Genomic DNA, 19,251 nt, shown 5'->3' on the forward strand with positions numbered 1-19,251 from the left:
GACCATGGCAGTTATTCTAATAAAACAATTTACATTATCTATCTGTCCCACTTTGTCCCACCAAAATCTTACTGTTGTCCCACTTTGTCCCACCAAAATCTTACTGTTGTCCCACTTTTGGACTTTTTGCATCTGGTCACCCTAACGGTAACAGTGTCGGTCGGTGACAGATGCTTGCCCGTTTGTGCAAAGGGGGGCGGGCCAGGGTGTTCAGTGTTCGGACTGCTGTGGGGAAAAAACTGTTTGTGAAACGTGCGTGTCTGGTTAGGATGGACCTGTAGCGACCTGGGCCCCGTTCCCCGTACCTGGCTAACTGAGTTAGCCGGATAATTTCCAGGATAGCCTGACTTAAGCCGGACCTTTCTGTTCCCCGACGCTCGATTGTCTAAATCACCATGACAACAGATCAAAAAGTTTGAGCCTGGTCGAGAGCAGGGTTAACTTCAGTTAGCCGGATGAACCATGGCCACGCCCCCGCAAATAAATGACAGCTCGCTTCCTGAAATGATTCTCACAGTCTAGAGATCCCATTTATACCATTCTGAATTATGTTTCTGTGCTTCGTTTTCCTAGAGGGGGCTTTTGAAATGTATAATAATAGAACTAAATGCTGATAATAAATCATATTCAGCCTATAGATTTACTTTGTCCTAAATAAAATAATGCACGTCATATACGGCGCTCGGAGTGCGATACACGCTGCAGACGCATTGCAAATGTGAATCCCGCGGGGATATTTTTAATGAATGAAACCTATCGGCCGTTTGGCTCTGATTAGTTTCATATATTCTCCGCTGTAGATTTGCGAAATTGAATGAGCCGTTGACGTCACATTAATGCATTTGAGAATAAAGAGATAAAACTTCATTCAAAAGAAAAATATTCGAAACACGGTTCTTTGTCCATTGATGGATACACAATCAATATATTCCGTCTAGCACAGTGGTCCAACGGCTAGTGCTCAAACCTGTGAACCCGACGGCCGGAGTTCGAAACCCCGCGTTTCCAATATAATTTTTTTGGAATATAATATTAATGATTATACGCAAAAGTAGCCTAGTTTTAAGTTAAAATATTATAAATCTACATGCATTGAGGATGTCATTCTTTATATAGCTCTCAACGTGCACCAAATTGAATTATTCCTACATTGCAAAAAGAAGAAAAAGACTAGGAGAAGTGGGATTCGAACCCGGGCCGTCTGCGTGAAAGTCAAAACCACAAACAGTCACACCACAGTGCAGATAAGTAAAACATCCACCATACATCAATCAATGGGTAAGAGAGCCGTATCCTTATTCTGTATAACAGTTGAACTAATTATTTTCGCTAGCAAGATCTCATTTGATTATTCAATCCATAAACCTACTGCCAGCAGGCAAGTTTAAAGAAATATAATCTGATTGATTGGGGTAATGAGGGACTTAAAATTAGCCTATAGATTATGCATTTAACTTGTCGGCGAGGCTATTGAGCCGTACTGCAATCTGTTAATAAAGTTTTAAATCAATTAATCAATCAATGCCGTTAGAAAATCAGGATTTCTGCTATTGATACATGCTGGCTTTTCAACTGAAGCGGCCGCGCGCACTTATCCTGGGTCTCAAGTCTGGTTCGAGTTAACGAGACTGAATCCACCTTCGAGGAACAGGAAAATCCCGGCTTCAAACATCGGGTTAATTGAATCTGGATAATGGGACTCTTGATCAACTTAGTTGAACCAGGTACGGGGAATAGGGCCCTGAGGGCATGTGCTGGAATAAGTGGTGTGCTGGGTGAGAGGGGTCGTTGACTATTTTGAGGTGTAGATGGAGTCCAGAGAGGGGAGGGGACAGCCAATTATTTTGGAGGCTGTCTTGGTGATGCGTTGGAGTTTGTGTTTGGTGTGTTTGTCCGTGGAACCGTACCAGACTGTGATGGATGAGGTGAGGATACTTTGAATTATGGCAGTGTAAAATTGGACCAGCAGCCGGTGTTGTTGGACTCTGTACTTCCTCAGTTGTCTGAGGAAGTACAGGCGCTGCTGGGCCTTTTTGATGATGGCAGTGGTGTTAATGTCCCATTTGAGTTTATTGCTGATGTGGGTGCCGAGGAACTTGAATGAATCAGTTAGGGTTATGGGTTGGTCTGCGATGGTTATTGGGAGTATGGTTTTTTTTTTTTGAAGTCCTGAAGTCTATGGCAATTTCCATGGTTTTGGAGGTGTTGAGCAGGAGGTTGTTGGATGCACACCACCTCACTGCTCTGTCCACCTCCTGCCGGTAAATGGACTCGTCGTTGTTGGAGATGAGGCCCAGGATGGTGGTGTCGTCGGCGTACTTGAAGGCCTTGACTGAGCTGTCCAGGGGGGTGAACTGGTTGGTGTAGAGGGAGAAGAGCCAAGGGGAAAGGACGCAGCCCTGGGGGGCCCCAGTGCTGAGGGTCAGAGGGCGGGATGATTTGTTGTTTACTTTGACTGTTTGGGTTCTATTGGTGAGGAAATTGAGGATCCAGTGGTTGATGGTGGGGTTGATGTCAATGTCCTGTAGCTTATGGAACAGACTCAACAACAAAGACTGAACCAAGCCTACCGTTTTGCTGTGGAAAGAGCCGGCAAGTTGATTTACGGCTTTCCAGTGTGGAGGAATCTTTTCATGTGTCGAGTCTGCAGTGATTTTGGAGACTGGGAAAATACAGTTTTCTTACCTTGTAGTAGTAACGTGAATATTTAGGAAAATAGCTTTAGGACCACTTCTGTAAAGAAAGACTTCGCTGTGGAAGAGAAATAAACCATTTGGATATCTTTGTTTTACACTGGAGCGGCTGTGGACAGTATTTTTCTTTATCAACGAACGTACTACTCACGAGTAAGCAACTTTAACCAGTAGAGTGGAACGTCGGCCCTCATAAAACTCTTCAGACAAACTTCTCCAGAATTTCTTTGCAATATGTCAGTTATTTTAGTGCAATCTTTTCACTCTGCAATTTCCTGATAAGAACTGTTCTTTGTCGTTGATATAATAGACACTGTTCTACCGTTTCTTGACTAACACCGCACTCATCATCATCATTAGGTGGCTTCTTCGTTCCGAAGGTTGCCTATCACTCTCCAACCCATTCTGTCCCCACTTCTTCTCTCCAACTCCGTGACTCCGCCTCTCACTCCACTCCAATCACAGACATCGTCTACCCAGCCTCTTCTTGGTCTTCCACTTCCTCTCTTTCCATCCACCTTCCCCATCACCACCTTCTTGAACATCTCCCCGCTGGATCCTCTCAGAACATGCCCGCACAACTCCATCTTTCTCTTTTTCAACCTCTCCAGCAGCTGTCCCCCTTGCATATCCGCTCTTCTCAGTACCTCCTCATTCTTGATCTTATCCTTCCATGTTATCTTCAGCATCTTCCTCAGTGTCCACATTTCAAAAGAGTCTATCATCCTCTTTGCCTCTTCATTCAGCGTCCATGCTTCTGCTCCGTATGAAAAGACTGACATAACATACGTTTCCAAAATCCTGGTCTTCGTTTTCCAACTTATGTTTCTTCTCAATAATTCTTTATGGTTCCAGAATGCGCCCTTTGCAATTCCGGTTCTTCTCTTAATGTCCATGTTAGCTCTTCCACCTTCACTGATCCAGCTTCCAAGGTACATGTACTCCTTCACTTGTTCAAGTTTTTCTCCATCCACCTGTATTTTACAAACAGTTCCTGGTGTTTTTTCAATGATCATTACTTTAGTTTTCTTTGTGTTTAGTGACATTCCATAGTTTTTGCATTCGACATTCAGCTTATTCATTATGTCCTGTAGATCTTCTTGACAGTTACAGACTATAGCAGTGTCATCCGCGTATCTTATATTGGTGATGTTCTCTTCGCCAAGTTTTACTCCTTTCCCTCCTCTCAGACCTTTTTTCATCAGTGATTCACTGTACATATTAAAGAGTACAGGGGACAAGATGCATCCTTGTCTTACACCCTTCTCCACCGGGAAGTCTCTTGATTTCTCCTTTCCTATTCTAACATTAGCCTTCTGCCTCCAGTATAAGTTGGCAATTATTCTTCGGTCAGAAACTGGTATTTTGAATTCTTCCATTGTTCTCATCAATGTTGTATGTTCAACTCTGTCGAAGGCCTTCGTGAAATCGATGAAGCAAATATACAGCTTCTTCTGTTGGTCTATCGATTTTTCACCAATGATTCTGAGTTGGCAGATTGCATCTCTTGTTCCTTTTCCTTTGCGAAAACCCACTCACATAGCCCATTAGTATGCTTTTTTAACTTTACTAAAGTACTGTTCAACCCTGTATGTCCCAACCTCATTCTTGTAAACATGTCCTCTTCTTTCTTGTTTCTACTAGTAGCCCTACTCCAACCCACCCTTTTTTGAACCCCATAAAACCATCTCCCTGTCCTCTCATTATCCCACATGACTTTCCATTTTTACTTAGCCTTTAGTTTGACTATACTTTGGATTTCAGCTTTACTACTACTCTGTATATTTATTGTGACTCGAGGAAGTTCACAAGCCTTTTTGGCCAACTTATCTGCCAACTCATTCCCTCAAACTCCTATATGGGCCGGAACCCACAAAAAGACAACATTGATACTTGAGTGCCGAAGTCTTTCTACCATCTGCACTATTTCCAGCACAATGTCCAGCCTTGACTGGGACAAAACATCTCGAATACTTATCAATGAAGACATTGAGTCTGACACAATTAAGACCTCACTCTTAGCTTTATCCTGGATAGAGGAGAATAGACCTATCATTACAGCTAATAGTCTGTTACTTAATCTCTCTTTTTTTTTGAAATTCTAAGACTGGGGATTGTAAATGCAGCACCCACTCTGTTTGATTCTATCTTAGATGCATCAGTATAAGCCTGATATGGCTCTCCACCATATAGATCTATTAGAGTTAGAGGGGAGAAAGGAGATTCCAGAAGGCCCATCTCTCTGGCTTTTTGTTCTATAATCCATCCAGAACTTTCTAATTGAGCTTTCTCTTTTTCCTGGAGATTTTTGCTAATTATGTTCATCCATATGACCTCTAAGGTTGGCCCAATACACTAGTGCCAACTGATCTCTTCTAATATGCAGGAGCATTTCACCCATCCACTTGGAGCCCCACAACACAATCTCAGCGCTTTGCGTTCTCCATTCTAAGCAGAGTTTGGGACGTCGTTCCGGTGCGTCATAGCAGGTCTGTGACGTAAATAAATAGTTATTTATTGGTAATAAAATTACCAATTGTAGAGACAGCTCTGCGTTGGAGTGTGCACTGAGTGGATCACAGATGAGGAACAAAGAAAAACATTTCCATTTATCATCATTACACATCTAGACATAAATGAGCAGCATTATATACATTTTAAAAACACATATATAAGAGCAATTCCTATATATAAAGGTGCTACAGATAATGTTTATGTAGACTAATCATTAAAAAAATTATTATAATAATTCTTGATTAATAAAGGACATGCTGGTGCTGTAGTGCGACATCTAGTGGCTGAAGGTAATTTTAGTTTAATAAAATACACAATAACCACACAATGAACACACAATGAACACACCGCAATCACCTCAAATACACGTTTATTATTCCCTGTCAGTTGGTTTGCTTTCTAAGGGTTCGGCTGGTGTTGAGATGAGTGTGTTTGGTGTAGTTGCCTCTGATGTACCGTGAGTGAGTGATGGGCAGTTGGCGGAGGTAGCGTACGATAGTCACGTGAAGCTCGCTAGCTCCCTCTATATGTACTGTAAGAGAAGCGACTGAGGAGCAGAGGTATGTGGTACTTCTGGCTGGGGTCGGTTATGGTGAAAGGAATCTGTAACAGAACAAAGCAAACGAAGGAGCGATCAACAATTAGCCATGATAACCTTTCAGAAAACAATAGAATGACACAGTGAAGTCTGGTTGGACAACATGATAACCTTTAAAAACCAATAGAATAACACAGTGAAGCCTGGTTGGACAACATGATAACCTTTAAAAACCAATAGAATAACACAGTGAAGCCTGGTTGGACAACATGATAACCTTTAAAAACCAATAGAATAACACAGTGAAGCCTGGTTGGACATCATGATAACCTCAAAAAAAAAAAAAAAAAAAAAAAAAAAAAAAATATATATATATATATATATATATATATATATATATATATATATATATATATATATATATATATATATATATATATATATATATATATATAATAATTTATAATATAAAGGTTATCATGTTGTCCAACCAGGCTTCACTGTGTTATTCTATTGTTTGTATATATATATATATACACAAACAATAGAACAATAGAATAACACAGTGAAGCCTGGTTGGACAACATGATAACCTTTCAGAAAAACAATAGAATAACACAGTGAAGCCTGGTTGGACAACATGATAACCTTTCAGAAAAACAATAGAATAACAGTGAAGCCTGGTTGGACAACATGATAACCTTTCAGAAAAAACAATAGAATAACACAGTGAAGCCTGGTTGGACAACATGATAACCTTTCAGAAAAACAATAGGGATGACAACTGAGCTACTGTCTTTAGTCAGAACATCTGGAAATATGAAACTGGACCAGCCATGAAAGTGCATTTTGTCCAAAAAGTGTCATTTTAGGAGGCCAAATAAAGGGGAGGGATTATTAGGTAGCCTTGATGTCAGAGACCTGATAGGGAATTTGGCCAGGAACGGTGGGGAAGCCCCTACTCTTTACAATAGGATACCTGGGTTTTTTAATGACCAAATTCAGTTTAACGTCTCATCCGAAGGGCGGCACTCGCAGCTGTATGATGTCCCTATCACCGTAACAGGGGCATTGTTACTGACAAGTCCATAGGACAGAGTGCTCCCTGCTGGACAACAACACCACCAGGTCCAGAGGACAGAGTGCTCCCTGCTGGACAACAACACCACCAGGTCCAGAGGACAGAGTGCTCCCTGCTGGACAACAACACCACCAGGTCCAGAGGACAGAGTGCTCCCTGCTGGACAACAACACCACCAGGTCCAGAGGACAGAGTGCCCTACCCACAGCCGTAAAATAATGTGAATCCCTACCCTCCTTCAAAACCGCTCTCAAAGAGCACCTACTGGTGGCTGCAATTATAAACTGGCCCCAGTAAATGTCCAAACCCCCCATCCCCACCCACCCACCCAACCCCCTCCAATGTACAGTTTCTTCCCCTTCGGATGTATATATTTTTTTATGATCTCTTTTTCTCACACAGTACTGTATATTTGTATGTATTGTATGTCATAAATGTCTTGATGAATTGAAAATGGAGGACCCTGATGTAAACAAGACAAAAGTATTTTTCTGGTCTGCATCCTCTTAGCAGTTGTTTGTATTGAGCCGTACTGTATTGTACCCATTCTGCAATCTGTTAATAAAGTTTTCAATCAATCAATCCAGAGGACAGAGTGCTCCCTGCTGGACAACAACACAACTTTCCGACAACGGCCTTGACCAGGGCTCGAACTGGTGATCTTCCGATCATGAGTCCGGAGCTCTACCCATGTAGCCATGCTACTAGACGAGGTGTTTATTCTTTTTGTGTGCATATTTTAATTTACCATCATCTCCATTTAGAATAGAGCAGAATATCCATCAGAGCAGAGATACCCTATTTTACAAAACTGGCGTCCCATCCCTACTCTGAAGATTTTAGGTGAGGGGGTGCCCTTTTGTTGCTTGAGCCCCAACTACAGATGGGCACGAGTAATGTTCTCCCAGATCGAGTACTCACATGAATTACTTGAGTAGTGCTCAAGTAGGAGTAATTGTTTAGGGAAATCAATTTTTAGAACACATCTTAAGCACATGGCAGCAGCAATAACAAGATATTGCACAGAGTCGCACACGCACACACACACACACAACCGATTTTATTATGTCTCGTTCCAAGGGACATAACAATGCACAGCAATATACCCAATGCTTAATGCGTATTGTCAGCCAAAACCTTTTAAATTATTACAAAAAAAAAATGTGATCCACTTTTTCTTTTCTATTTTTCTCCCATGCCAATTACCCGCTGTGCCAATTCTCCCCTCCCCTGTCTTGAACGTTGCTTGCATATGCCCCCCACTGGCCGGTTGTAGGGAGGATAGAAGCCTTGCATCACGTGTCCCCTCCGATACACGAGGAGGCAGCCTGTCACATCTTTTCACCTGCCAGCGCGGACTCTCATTGGCGAGGTGTAACGTGTGGGAGGCTCACACTACCCCTCGCCATTTCCTGTCTCTGCTGTGCAGGCGTCCCCCAACCGACCTGTAGGAGTCGCTGTCCACAACGTCCAGATTACCACCCATCGACTTCCACCCGCTAACTATGCTAATTGAGTTAGTATGACGACTGGCCCAAGCCGGAGGCAACGCCAGTCGTCTCAACGCCGGTGTCTCTTGCGTTGGTGACGAGCGCAATGTCCGCTGCGCCACCCAGCCGCCTCTAATTATTACAAACATTTGTAATAATTACATTACCTCCACTCTGTCTGCAACGGGTCTCAACCCCCAAAAATGCAGCGTGTGCGGTCCCGATCAGGAGGGACACTCACCTCTATATAGGGGTAGAAACAGGACTCCCCCAGACTCTCCCAGTACTGGCCGGTCTCAAAGCGCATCTTGTACACACCAGCTGTGAAGCTTTCTCTGCTGATGAGACCTGGACAACGTCCATCACCATTAGTGGTCCTGTGAAGAGAAATTATGAATAAACATTTTGAAGTTAAAAACCGTGTTGAAGTGTAATTGTCCTGTAACTGTACTGTTTGTATGTGTAAGACGTTCTCTAAAAGACTGTGAATTGGATTCATTAAAATGTAATGTCATCATACAGCACAAGTATAGCACAATACAATTAAGTTTGGTATCCAACCAGAGTGCAAATGTAATATACAATGTACAGGTGATTAAACTGGACATAAAATATATAAAGAGTACTACTGAGTAATAGTGCTAATCAGATGTATGTACACAGAGTTGTAGTATTATTATGTACAGTGATACAGGTATAAAGACACTATGCTTCTTCCCACAGGCTTCTTGCTTACAACTGTCTCAGTGTCACCTACTTGGGTCCCGTATCCCGTATATCTGGTCCCGTATATATACGGTATACAGCATTATTGTACATGCTATCATACAGTTATATGGCGTTAGCCTCATAGGATAACTGCCTAAGTACTTTTTTTGCCAAATTGATATTTTTGCCTAACTCTACTCTCCTCACACTGCTGCACCACCCTGGCTTAGTGGCTGTGTCCTCAGCTCAGCCAATCAGAACCTTGTTATTTTAAACATTTCTTTCTGCCTAACTCACTCGTGTGACTTGTGTGAAAATTATTTTTTTCTTCTTTCCCGAAAGTCTTGAAAAATGACTTAGGCAGTTATCCTATGAGGCTAACGATGGGTTATATGCAGGTGTATAAATAGGTATATATTCAGACATATAGAAATAAACATATATATATGTTTCTGCATGCTCTCAGGTTTTACCCTGTGGAAATCTGATTCCAAACGGTCGAGGTGGGGTCCAGTCGATGGAGGCTGAGGTCCATACAGGACCCAGGGACGCCTGTTCCAGTGTTCAAGACATGGGTGGTCAGGGGGCTGCCAGCAACCGCCATTTCTGATATTGTCTACGGTACACAAGATGGAATTGCCAGAACAAAAAAAGTGAAAGCCATGTATGAGAAATTGGCGGAAGAAGGGGGGGTCTGGGCTTAAAGGGGTTGTAAGAATTCTCATATATTCTTCCTGTATCCAAGGACAGTTGTCAGTATTAGTGACACGCACCACTCTCTCCTAAAGCTAGAAATCAGAGAGAACCCTCCGATCGGTGATGTCACTGGGATGTAAAATATGTGGGTTTCATAGACAACAAACGGTGCTCTGACTTTATGAGGCCAGAAAATGTTTTTTCACACCCTAATTAAGTTTAGATTCTAGCATTGTGAGAAGGTCTGAACCAGAATTAAAACCTCATTCATTGTCATTCATTTTCTATGGAGCAGTCCCAGGTTTCACATCCCAGTTCTGTATCCGATTTCTAGCTTTATTCACAAACACTGACTCAACTGATGGCTGGCAATTTTTTTACTGAATTGGAAATGCTTTTGCTTTGATAAAATATAAAAAATTGTATTTTTTGACACATTATTTTATTTCACTTGCATTATGTGATCAGTCATACGCCTTTCCAGCTGCGTGTTATGCATGCAGTAAATTACACTCATGTAGTGAACTGCACCCGCTTGGTGTAGTCTACACACCGTGTAGACCCCCTGTGACTGTCTTTTCAGACGGGGAGCGATTGACCACCTATGAATGAATGAATGAATGAATGAATGAATGAATGAATGAATGAATGAATGAATGAAAACTTTATTTAACAGATTGCAGAATGGGTACAATACAGTACGGCTCAATGCACACAATTGTTAAGGGGATGCAGAGACCAGATAAAGACGTTTGTCCTATTTACATCAGGGTCCCCCATTTTCAATTCATAGTGACATTAAATGACATACACAACATACATGACATTTATGGCATAGGGACATACATGACATACAGGTATGTAGTACTGTTACATTTGTGACATATACGATATGCAAATATACAGTACTGTTACCCATAGATCCTGACAGAGTATATACATATGATGGGGAGGGGACTGTACATTAGGGGGGGTGGGTGGGTGGGAGAGAAATATACATACGGTGGGGAGAGAATATATACATACGGTGGGGAGGAGACTGTACATTAGGAGGGGGTGGGTGGGTGGGAGAGAAATATACATACGGTGGGGAGAGAATATATACATGCAGTGGGGAGACCGTCTATTAGTAGGGGGTGGGGGGGTTTGGACATTTACGGTGGCCAGTTTCGAATGGCAGCCTCCCGTAGGTGCTCTTTAAGAGCGGTTTTGAATGTGGGTAGGGATTCACATTCCTTTACAGCTTTGGGTAGGGAGTTCCACATTGATGTGGCATAATTGCGAAAAGTGTTTAGTCCCTTGTTTGAGCCGAATCTGGGTTTAACATGATTTGTTGAGCTTCCTCTGGTGTTGTGGTCGTGGTATTCACTGACCTTTGGGAAGTATTTTGACATGTACATGGGTACCTTAGTCGTATAGTGTATCTTGTAGACCAGGCCCATTGCAAGTTGCTGTACTCTGTCGTCTACTCTAAGCCATCCTAGGTTGTCAAAGTGGGCAGGGGTGAGGTGGGTTCTAGGGGTAAGGTCAAGTAGAAGTCTGACCAGTTTGTTTTGTGATGTTTGTAATCTTGTTTTTACACATTAAAGGAGCTGTAAGTTATTTTGTTAAAATAAGTGTTAAATAGCTCTACATTCTGACAAGCCATCACTGATATGGAGTGTTTGGTCAGTAACATGGGTCTCCCAATCCCTCCGCTCTGCAGTAAACACAAAATAAATTTCCTGGTATCCCGTTCTCACTTTATACAATCAGAAGATGTTAAAACTGTTGTAGTGAAAATAATTAAAATATCCAATCTGCCTCGTTGTAGATATTGCATAATGTTCTCGGGTTACTCTGATTGGCCCATCATCTGTCACATCTAGCTGGGTGGTGTAAGGACAAGGTGAGTGTCCTTAACTCTTTGGACGCCACTGACTTGAGCATCGTTTGTTCCTACCACGCCGACGCTCTAAAAGATAGGAATAAGTGGCGGTGTTTGCAGGGCTATATATATATTCTATATTATAGCTATGGATACAATACTATGGCCCATTCGACATCAACTATCTATCGTTCAATATGTGAAAAATAATATTTCTTTTCATCAATACGTTCGCGTGTTATACCGTGGTGAATATTTAAGTATAGTTTTAGAGTGATCCTGTCTAATCTCAGAAAACGACGATATGCAGCAAAACGTGGGATTTCACTAAAAGTGTTGCCGTTTCTCGCCTGGACACGCTATTTCCAAATCAAATGTATATAATAGCTATTATGTTTCATCATGAATGCATGAAAGGGGGGGGGGGGGGGGTCGTTTTTTGATGCTTTGATCGTCACCAACGGCATACGTTGTGGAGTAACGTTACACACACACGTTGCGATCGAGGTGAAATCATTGTTGGAGGACAGGAGGGGGCGAACCATACACACATATTCTGGGGATGTCAGAAGATAAGGCACTACTGGGAAGAGATAGGAGGGATAATAAATGAAATAATAGGATACGAAATACCCCAGGGAGGCCAAGTGTTGTATTTGGGGAATCTGTCACAAGAAGGAATCCAAGGGGAAGACAAATATTTGATTAAGATATTGATAGTGGCAGCCAAGAAAGCTTTAACTAAACTGTGGTACAAGGTAGAAGGGCCGACAAAGGACCAATGGATAGAGTTGGTAGAGGGGATACAGGAAATGGAGAGAATCACACATCTGCTGAGGCTGCAAAAAGAAAAGTTTGAATGGAAATGGGGAAAATGGGAAGAATACAGGAGGGGAAGTAACGACATCACAGAGGTTTGAAAAGGATACAAGGAAATGAATAAAAATGTAAATAAATAATGCAAATGTAGAATGGACCGAAGGACCCATGCCACACTTTTTCTTTACTAATTTTTTGTCTATTTGTTTTATATTTATGTACTGTGTATTGTCTATGAATGTTGTCTATGTATGTTGTTGAAAAAATGAAAATAAAAACTTAAGTTTAAAAAAAAAGAAATCATTGTTGGATGAAGGCAGATCATAATTTAGTCTAGGCTTGGGCGGTATGGCGGTATACGGTATACCAGGGTATTTAGAAATCCCGACGGTATTGAAAATCAATACCGTCAAAACCGTCAAAATCACAGATGCGCTTCAGTTTCTATTACAGTGAAACAGAGTTTTGAGTGTAGTGCACACACGCGCCAGCAGAGGGCGAGACCAGTCCTCACTAGTGGAGCGAGTGGGTCACAACGGTGTTCACGTTTTACGGTAATGTTGCGACAGTGCTGTGAAAATACCGTAAAGCGTTGTGACGAGAGTTGGTGTGTGTTGTTGTGGTGCACTGGTGGAGCGAGCAAATAATCCGTCTCTTATTATATGTGAACTAAAGAGTACAAGGTTTACACAACAGCCCCCACCCGCTTTTTTATTGTATTTGTACCGTCCTGTACTATCCGCTGTCAGCTGTTTATCTCTCTCTGTGAGCTTGATTAACTAGCGTTAGCTCACGTTAACTAGCGTTAGCTCTGCGGCTAATCTTAGATTACCCTGAACTAAATCAATGACTAGGTTATAAAGCATTCGAGTAGTTTTCACTGCACATAGAAGTAGCCAAACAGCGGGAGCATATGACTAAAACCCAGGCAATTTCGAGCCCTTAAGGAATCAAGGAATGGGGGGGGGGGGGTGGGTAGGAGTGGGGGGGGAGGTTGGGTAGGAGGGGTGGGTGGGGGACACTGTACAACTGTACAAACAAAACTGTACATTGGAATATTGACAAGACCATACTTGGTAATTTACTGTACATTGGAGGGGGTTGTGTTAGGACATTTACAGGGGCCAGTTTTCGAATTGCAGTCTCCCGTAGGTGTTTTTTGAGAGTGTTTTTGAAAGTGGGTAGTGATTCACATTCCTTTACAGCTTTGGGTAGGGCGTTCCACATTGATGTGGCATAATTTGCTAAACGTGTTTAGTCCCTTGTTTGAGCCGAATCTGGGTTTAACATGATTTGTGGAGCTCCCTCTGGTGTTGTGATCGTGGTATTCACTGACCTTTGGGAAGTATTTTGACATGTACATGGGTACCTTGGTCGTGTAGTGTATCTTGTAGACCAGGCCCATTGCAAGTTGCTGTACTCTGTCGTCTACTCTAAGCCATACTAGGTTGTCAAAGTGGGCAGGGGTGAGGTGGGTTCTAGGAGTAAGGTCAAGCAGTAGTCTGACCAGTTTGTTTTGAGATGTTTGTAATTTTGTTTTTAGCGCCTTTGAGGTGCTTTGGTACCATGAGGTGCACGCATAGTCGTAGTACCCTTGAATGAGTGCTCCTGCCAGAGTCTTCAGGGTATTCTTGTTTACCAGAACTTGTTCTTGTCAGAGACCAGCAGGGCTGAGTCGTCCGCAAACAGGAACAAGTTGCAGTCACAAGCTGACGACATGTCATTTTCATAAATTAGGAACAGTAGCGGACCTAGTATGCTTCCTTGTGGAACTGGCGCTGATTGAGTTAACAGTGAACAGAAGGCCACGCCCCCTCAGCCTACTGAGAGTTGGCTGTGCTCAAACACTTCATCTGACAAACAACAAATTAACTAATTATACATCTGAAACTGAAAAGAATTACACTCCCCACATTAACATTCCACAATAAGCAATTTATGACTGAATAAAAAATTATTGTAGGCTACTGAATCTTTACTAGATGATACTTAGCATGGAGATTGATTGATTGATTGATTGAAAACGTTATTAACATATTGCAGAATGGGCACAATACAGTATGGCTCAATACAAACAATTGTTAAAGGGGAACTCCAACATTTTGGGAAATTAGCTTATTTAACATCTTCCCTGGAGTTAGACAAGAAGATACATACCTTTTTTGTCTCAGTGCGTGCATTTTAGCTTTGGGAATAGACGCTCCGTTAGCATAGCTTAGCTTCATCACTGGAAGTGAGGCAGGACAGTAGCCTTACAGTGCCTTACAGTGTATTGCAAGGTCTGACATTGACCAAATTTGATATGCATGACCTTGGTGGGCTCTAGGTCAACTCCTGAAAAGGGGGTCAATGTCAGACCTTGCAATCAAAAGTTATGGGGCGCACTGAAATTATGGCAAGGGTTATTAGCCCCCTAACTTTTGATTGCAAAGTCTGACATTGACCCCCTTTTCAGGAGTTGACCTAGAGCCCACCAAGGTCATGCATATCAAGTTTGGTCAATGTCAGACCTTGCAATACACTGTAAGGCACTGTAAGGCTACTGTCCTGCCTCACTTCCAGTGATGAAGCTAAGCTATGCTAACGGAGCGTCTATTCCCAAAGCTAAAATGCACGCACAAAGACAAAAAAGGTATGTATCTTCTTGTCTAACTCCAGGGAAGATGTTAAATAAGCTAATTTCCCAAAATGTTGGAGTTCCCCTTTAAGGGGATGCAGACCAGAAAAAGACTTTCGTCTTGTTTACATCAGGGTAGGCTGGTAAAGCTATCTATGACTCCTAAAGTGTGAAAACGGAAGTACAGGAACTGGAAGTACCGGTGTTTCTACTCCCTCCTCAAAAACTGCTGCCGTAGCGCGAATCGCCTATATCTTTTGACAGCTGGGTGACGTCACCCTATAGTTCACTCCGAACTCCAACAGGTGTACCGACATGTTATCATCTACAAATACATTCAGCTGCAAAGCCAATTACATGCAAATATTTACATGCTTATACAGTTCAAAAGGTGCAATGAAAAACATATGTTTAAGATATTGTTTAAGATATATCAACAAGACTCAACATGATGTTCGTTAGCAAGGTGGCAGAATATTGTAGTGAACGATTGTGGGTCATGCGCATGCGTGCGCAAGCGCAGGAGCGCTCGGCAGTAGAATTCCGCGCGACAGCTCCCAGCAGAGGGGCTGCAGAAATGGAGCTCAACCAATCAGAGAGGGGTCTGCAGAACTAGAGCGACGCCTCCCAGCAGAGAGGCTGCAGAAATGGAGCTCAACCAATCAGAGAGGGGTCTGCAGAACTAGAGCTACTATTTGTATAGACGCAGAATTCTGCAGGGAGTAGGATTTTGCAGAACACCGGCTACAGGCTTTCCGGTTTCGACAAAACAATTATAGAAACGTGTGAAGTGCACAATATTTCCTCGTTTAAGCCACTGCAACGGCGTTGCCTGAATAATTTACTACATGACCTGGACGTTCTAGCTTGTTTGCCGACAGGATTCGGGAAAAATTTGGTCCGTTCGGAGGCAGCTTCCAGGGGAAGTACTAGCCCCTTTCGTGACTATTTTGCAAACCGAAAGTCACGAAAGGGGCTAGGCGGGAAGTACATACACCGGAAATTCTACCCCATACACACTTTCGGCAGTAGTGCTTTAATCAATCAATCAATCAAAACCAGTCTTTATCTCACGGAGGAGATAAAACTGGGAACGAGGTTAACATCAGGGTCTCCCATTTTCAGTGTGTTGGAGTGTTGTTAGAGCCTAGCCTACTGTAGTTTTAATTATGGATACAGAGGCTCCATAAAATAGATATGGCATCCAATGTGCTGCCTTGCATCACCAGCTGGGAGCTTTATTAAGCCATTCAAATACTGTTTTCAATGCATTTCTACAGCGTTGTCGCACGTAATGGGGAGTAAACAGAGGGACGCCCTGGCGGTCAAAGCGCTAGGGCGCGCGGCTCCAGTGACTGGTGTAGGTGTAGCTGCTTTCATCTTTTGTAATTAAAGTATCCTCTTACCGCGTTCCGGTAAGTAGGTACGCCGCGTACACACTCCACGGATACGGTTGACTGCTGATTGCCAGGCGCGCCGCGCAAAGCAAGGGACAGTTGCTAAGGTGGCGTGAAGTTGATCATGATTTACGATTACTGAGAGCCAAGTCTAGTAACTTAGTAAAGTGCTAGAACGTATCCCGGTGTCATTTAACTACGTTTGTTTAACAACATATGAAATTCACCCTCTGCCGCGGCTTGGGACGCGATGCCCCGCGGCTGCAGCTCTCCAGTTCCTTCCCACGTTCGCGTCACGCCGCGTATACTCGCTTCGTGTATAATTAATAATAATAATAATAATAATAATAATAATAATAATAATAATAATAATAATAATAATAATAATAATAATAATAATAATAATAATAATTGATTTTGCGAGCGGCAGTCTGGCAAGGCGGAGCGACAAGCGGGGCGCAATCCCGTGAAACGCCTATGTAATAGGCTATGTTTTTATATTATGGACGGTTTCATCTCGACAAGACACATATTCTAAACAGACCCAAGTTGTACCCCCTGTTAATTTAAGATAAGGACAACTTTATTATCCCAAGTAGGGAATTCGAGTGGTTGCAAAAAGTTGCAAAAGTATAGACAAACAGTCACAGGAATAAATACATGCATACACAATATGCAGTCCCCTATATGCAGTTCCTAACATACTGTAGTATAAAAACAACACCATACCGATTATTGCACAAGGATTACCATTGCACCTAGCCCTAACCAATTAAACGACCGTTAGACCCTATGGTGATGTTATGTCCTTCTTATTTAACAGTCTGATTGCTGAGGGAACAAAAGTTGATATATATAGTAGGACTAGGCTATAGTAGTTCTAGTTCGTGTCTCGTCTCAACCGCCATAAATGTCTTAAACTTTTAAGCACGGTGTCACCAGTCACCACCACACACACCATGATAGAGGGACATTCTATGAGTTCCCTGATAATAATAATAATAATAATAATAATAATAATAATAATAATAATAATAATAATAATAATAATAATAATAACTGCGTTGGATATAAACAAGAGAGCAATTACATGGCATATTACGATCTATACAACACCCCTCGTCTTGTTTATGTTTAGGCACGTTTCCGCTTATTAGCTACTATATTGATAATTTATGCATGAGATCATTTTAGCCAGTATAGCATATGATACGCTCTCACAATATCTGTTGTTCAGAAGTAGTGGCTCCTCTTCTGACACACACACACACACACACACACACACACACACACACACACACACACACACACACACACACACACACACACACACACACACATTATCATAATAGCCACATTAACAATTTTTAGGCTAATGTTATTGTATGGACACAGCAGGTGCACAGACGCGTTGTCTATAGTTACCGTGCGCAGAGCGCGCTGCTCGTGGAGCGCCTGTCTATATTCACACGGAGGCGCAGAATGATACAAGCGGGTGTGCAGGCGAGGAATGTTGCTTACCGTCTGAAAAGACTTTAAAACAAAGTGGAAAGCCATTCTTTTGCTTAGGGCGCGCTGGAAAGTCGGACTACCCCCCACCCTCCCCTGACCTGCCAAGGCTGATAAATATATGTCACCTGTCACTGCTGTCAGCCATCCAATGGGAGATGGCGGTATGGTGTATGCTCATTATTGCGCTGGTGGAGTATAGGTGACAACATTACTGTTAAATAGTTATGGAAATGCGGCCAAATTGTAACCGCGCACTGTGTCATACTCCAATGTTTAGAAGAATACGAAGATGACCTTATTGTCAATGTACACAAGGCAATTGAAATTTAAACATAGTCCTCATATCTCTCCTATAGTTACACATAACACACAGTCCTCATCAGGGTAGCCAGGGTTTAGAAATTAGGGAGGTCCATTAATTTTTTTTAATACAAACATTCTTACGCAACTGGCTAGCCATTATCTAGAGATCAACTTAAGGTCACACAGGACCCTGATGTAAACAAGACGAAAGTCTTTCTCTGGTCTGCATCCCCTTAACAATTGTGTGTATTGAGCTGTACTGTATTGTACCCATTCTGCAATCTGTTAATAAAGTTTTCAATCAATCAATCAATCAATCAATCAGTCAGTCACTCACAAAAGTAATTTACAGGACGTGGGGCACTTACAGATGAGTGGCTTAAAGAGTGCACCAAAAATGTACTGGTACATTCAGGTCCAGAATTGTTGGAATTCCCTGACAAAGATGTGCAAAAAGATGTACAATTTAAACAATACCATACTGGTAATCAGCAAATAGTTGTTTATTCAATTAATGCATGGAGCTGTTCCATCTTATTTCATTTGATACCAGTGGCGGCTGGCCACCGGGGGCGCTAGGGCACCGACCCACCTGTTAAATGAGAGAAGAAAAAAAAATTTTTTTGTTTTTTGTTTTATAGCCCTATAAATAATATAAACATGTTTAAAATGAATAATATTTACTCATTTTAAGTATGTTTGTGTTTCCAATGCACAATATAACGTTAATATATAAAATAAAAAATACTTGTTTTCCTGAACAGGAAGTGACTCACTCCTGCCGCATTTCTCCTGCCGCATTTTTCCTAGCCGTATTTCTCGGCCCGGGCTAGACGCAATAGCGCTCGGAGTGTGCGTCACTGTTTGATCGCTGTATCCGTCGCAGCCAATCAGTGCGTAACGCGCTGTGCGTTGAAATATGATGTATTATGTTGGAAACCGGGCGCGATTTGAAGCGGTCTAGGCAAGCATCCATAGCAGCGTCAAGAATTTCCGTAGCCGCATTTCGCGGAGAC

The 19,251-nt window shown here is 42.2% G+C and overlaps 1 protein-coding gene across 2 annotated transcripts; it reads right to left on the reverse strand.

Moving 5' to 3' along the window:
• Window positions 1-5,570: 5,570 nt before the first annotated feature.
• uraha (urate (5-hydroxyiso-) hydrolase a) lies at window positions 5,571-18,020 on the reverse strand. Of its 2 annotated transcripts, none has more exons than XM_084308663.1 (4): window positions 17,942-18,020; window positions 9,498-9,640; window positions 8,558-8,693; window positions 5,571-5,810 (listed from the first exon to the last, which is right to left on the reverse strand). In XM_084308663.1, exons 1-4 carry the CDS (start codon window positions 17,975-17,977, stop codon window positions 5,721-5,723), a joined length of 405 nt encoding a protein of 134 aa, XP_084164789.1. In that variant the 5' UTR covers window positions 17,978-18,020; the 3' UTR covers window positions 5,571-5,720. The 2 variants fall into 2 exon arrangements, with proteins under 2 accessions (XP_084164789.1, XP_084164790.1); XM_084308664.1 differs by lacking the exon at window positions 17,942-18,020 and adding an exon at window positions 16,430-16,664.
• Between the last annotated feature and the right edge of the window lie 1,231 nt (window positions 18,021-19,251).

This window comes from Notolepis coatsorum, assembly GCF_963971535.1.
Source record: "Notolepis coatsorum genome assembly, chromosome: 2".
NCBI classification, from domain to species: Eukaryota; Metazoa; Chordata; class Actinopteri; order Aulopiformes; family Paralepididae; genus Notolepis; species Notolepis coatsorum.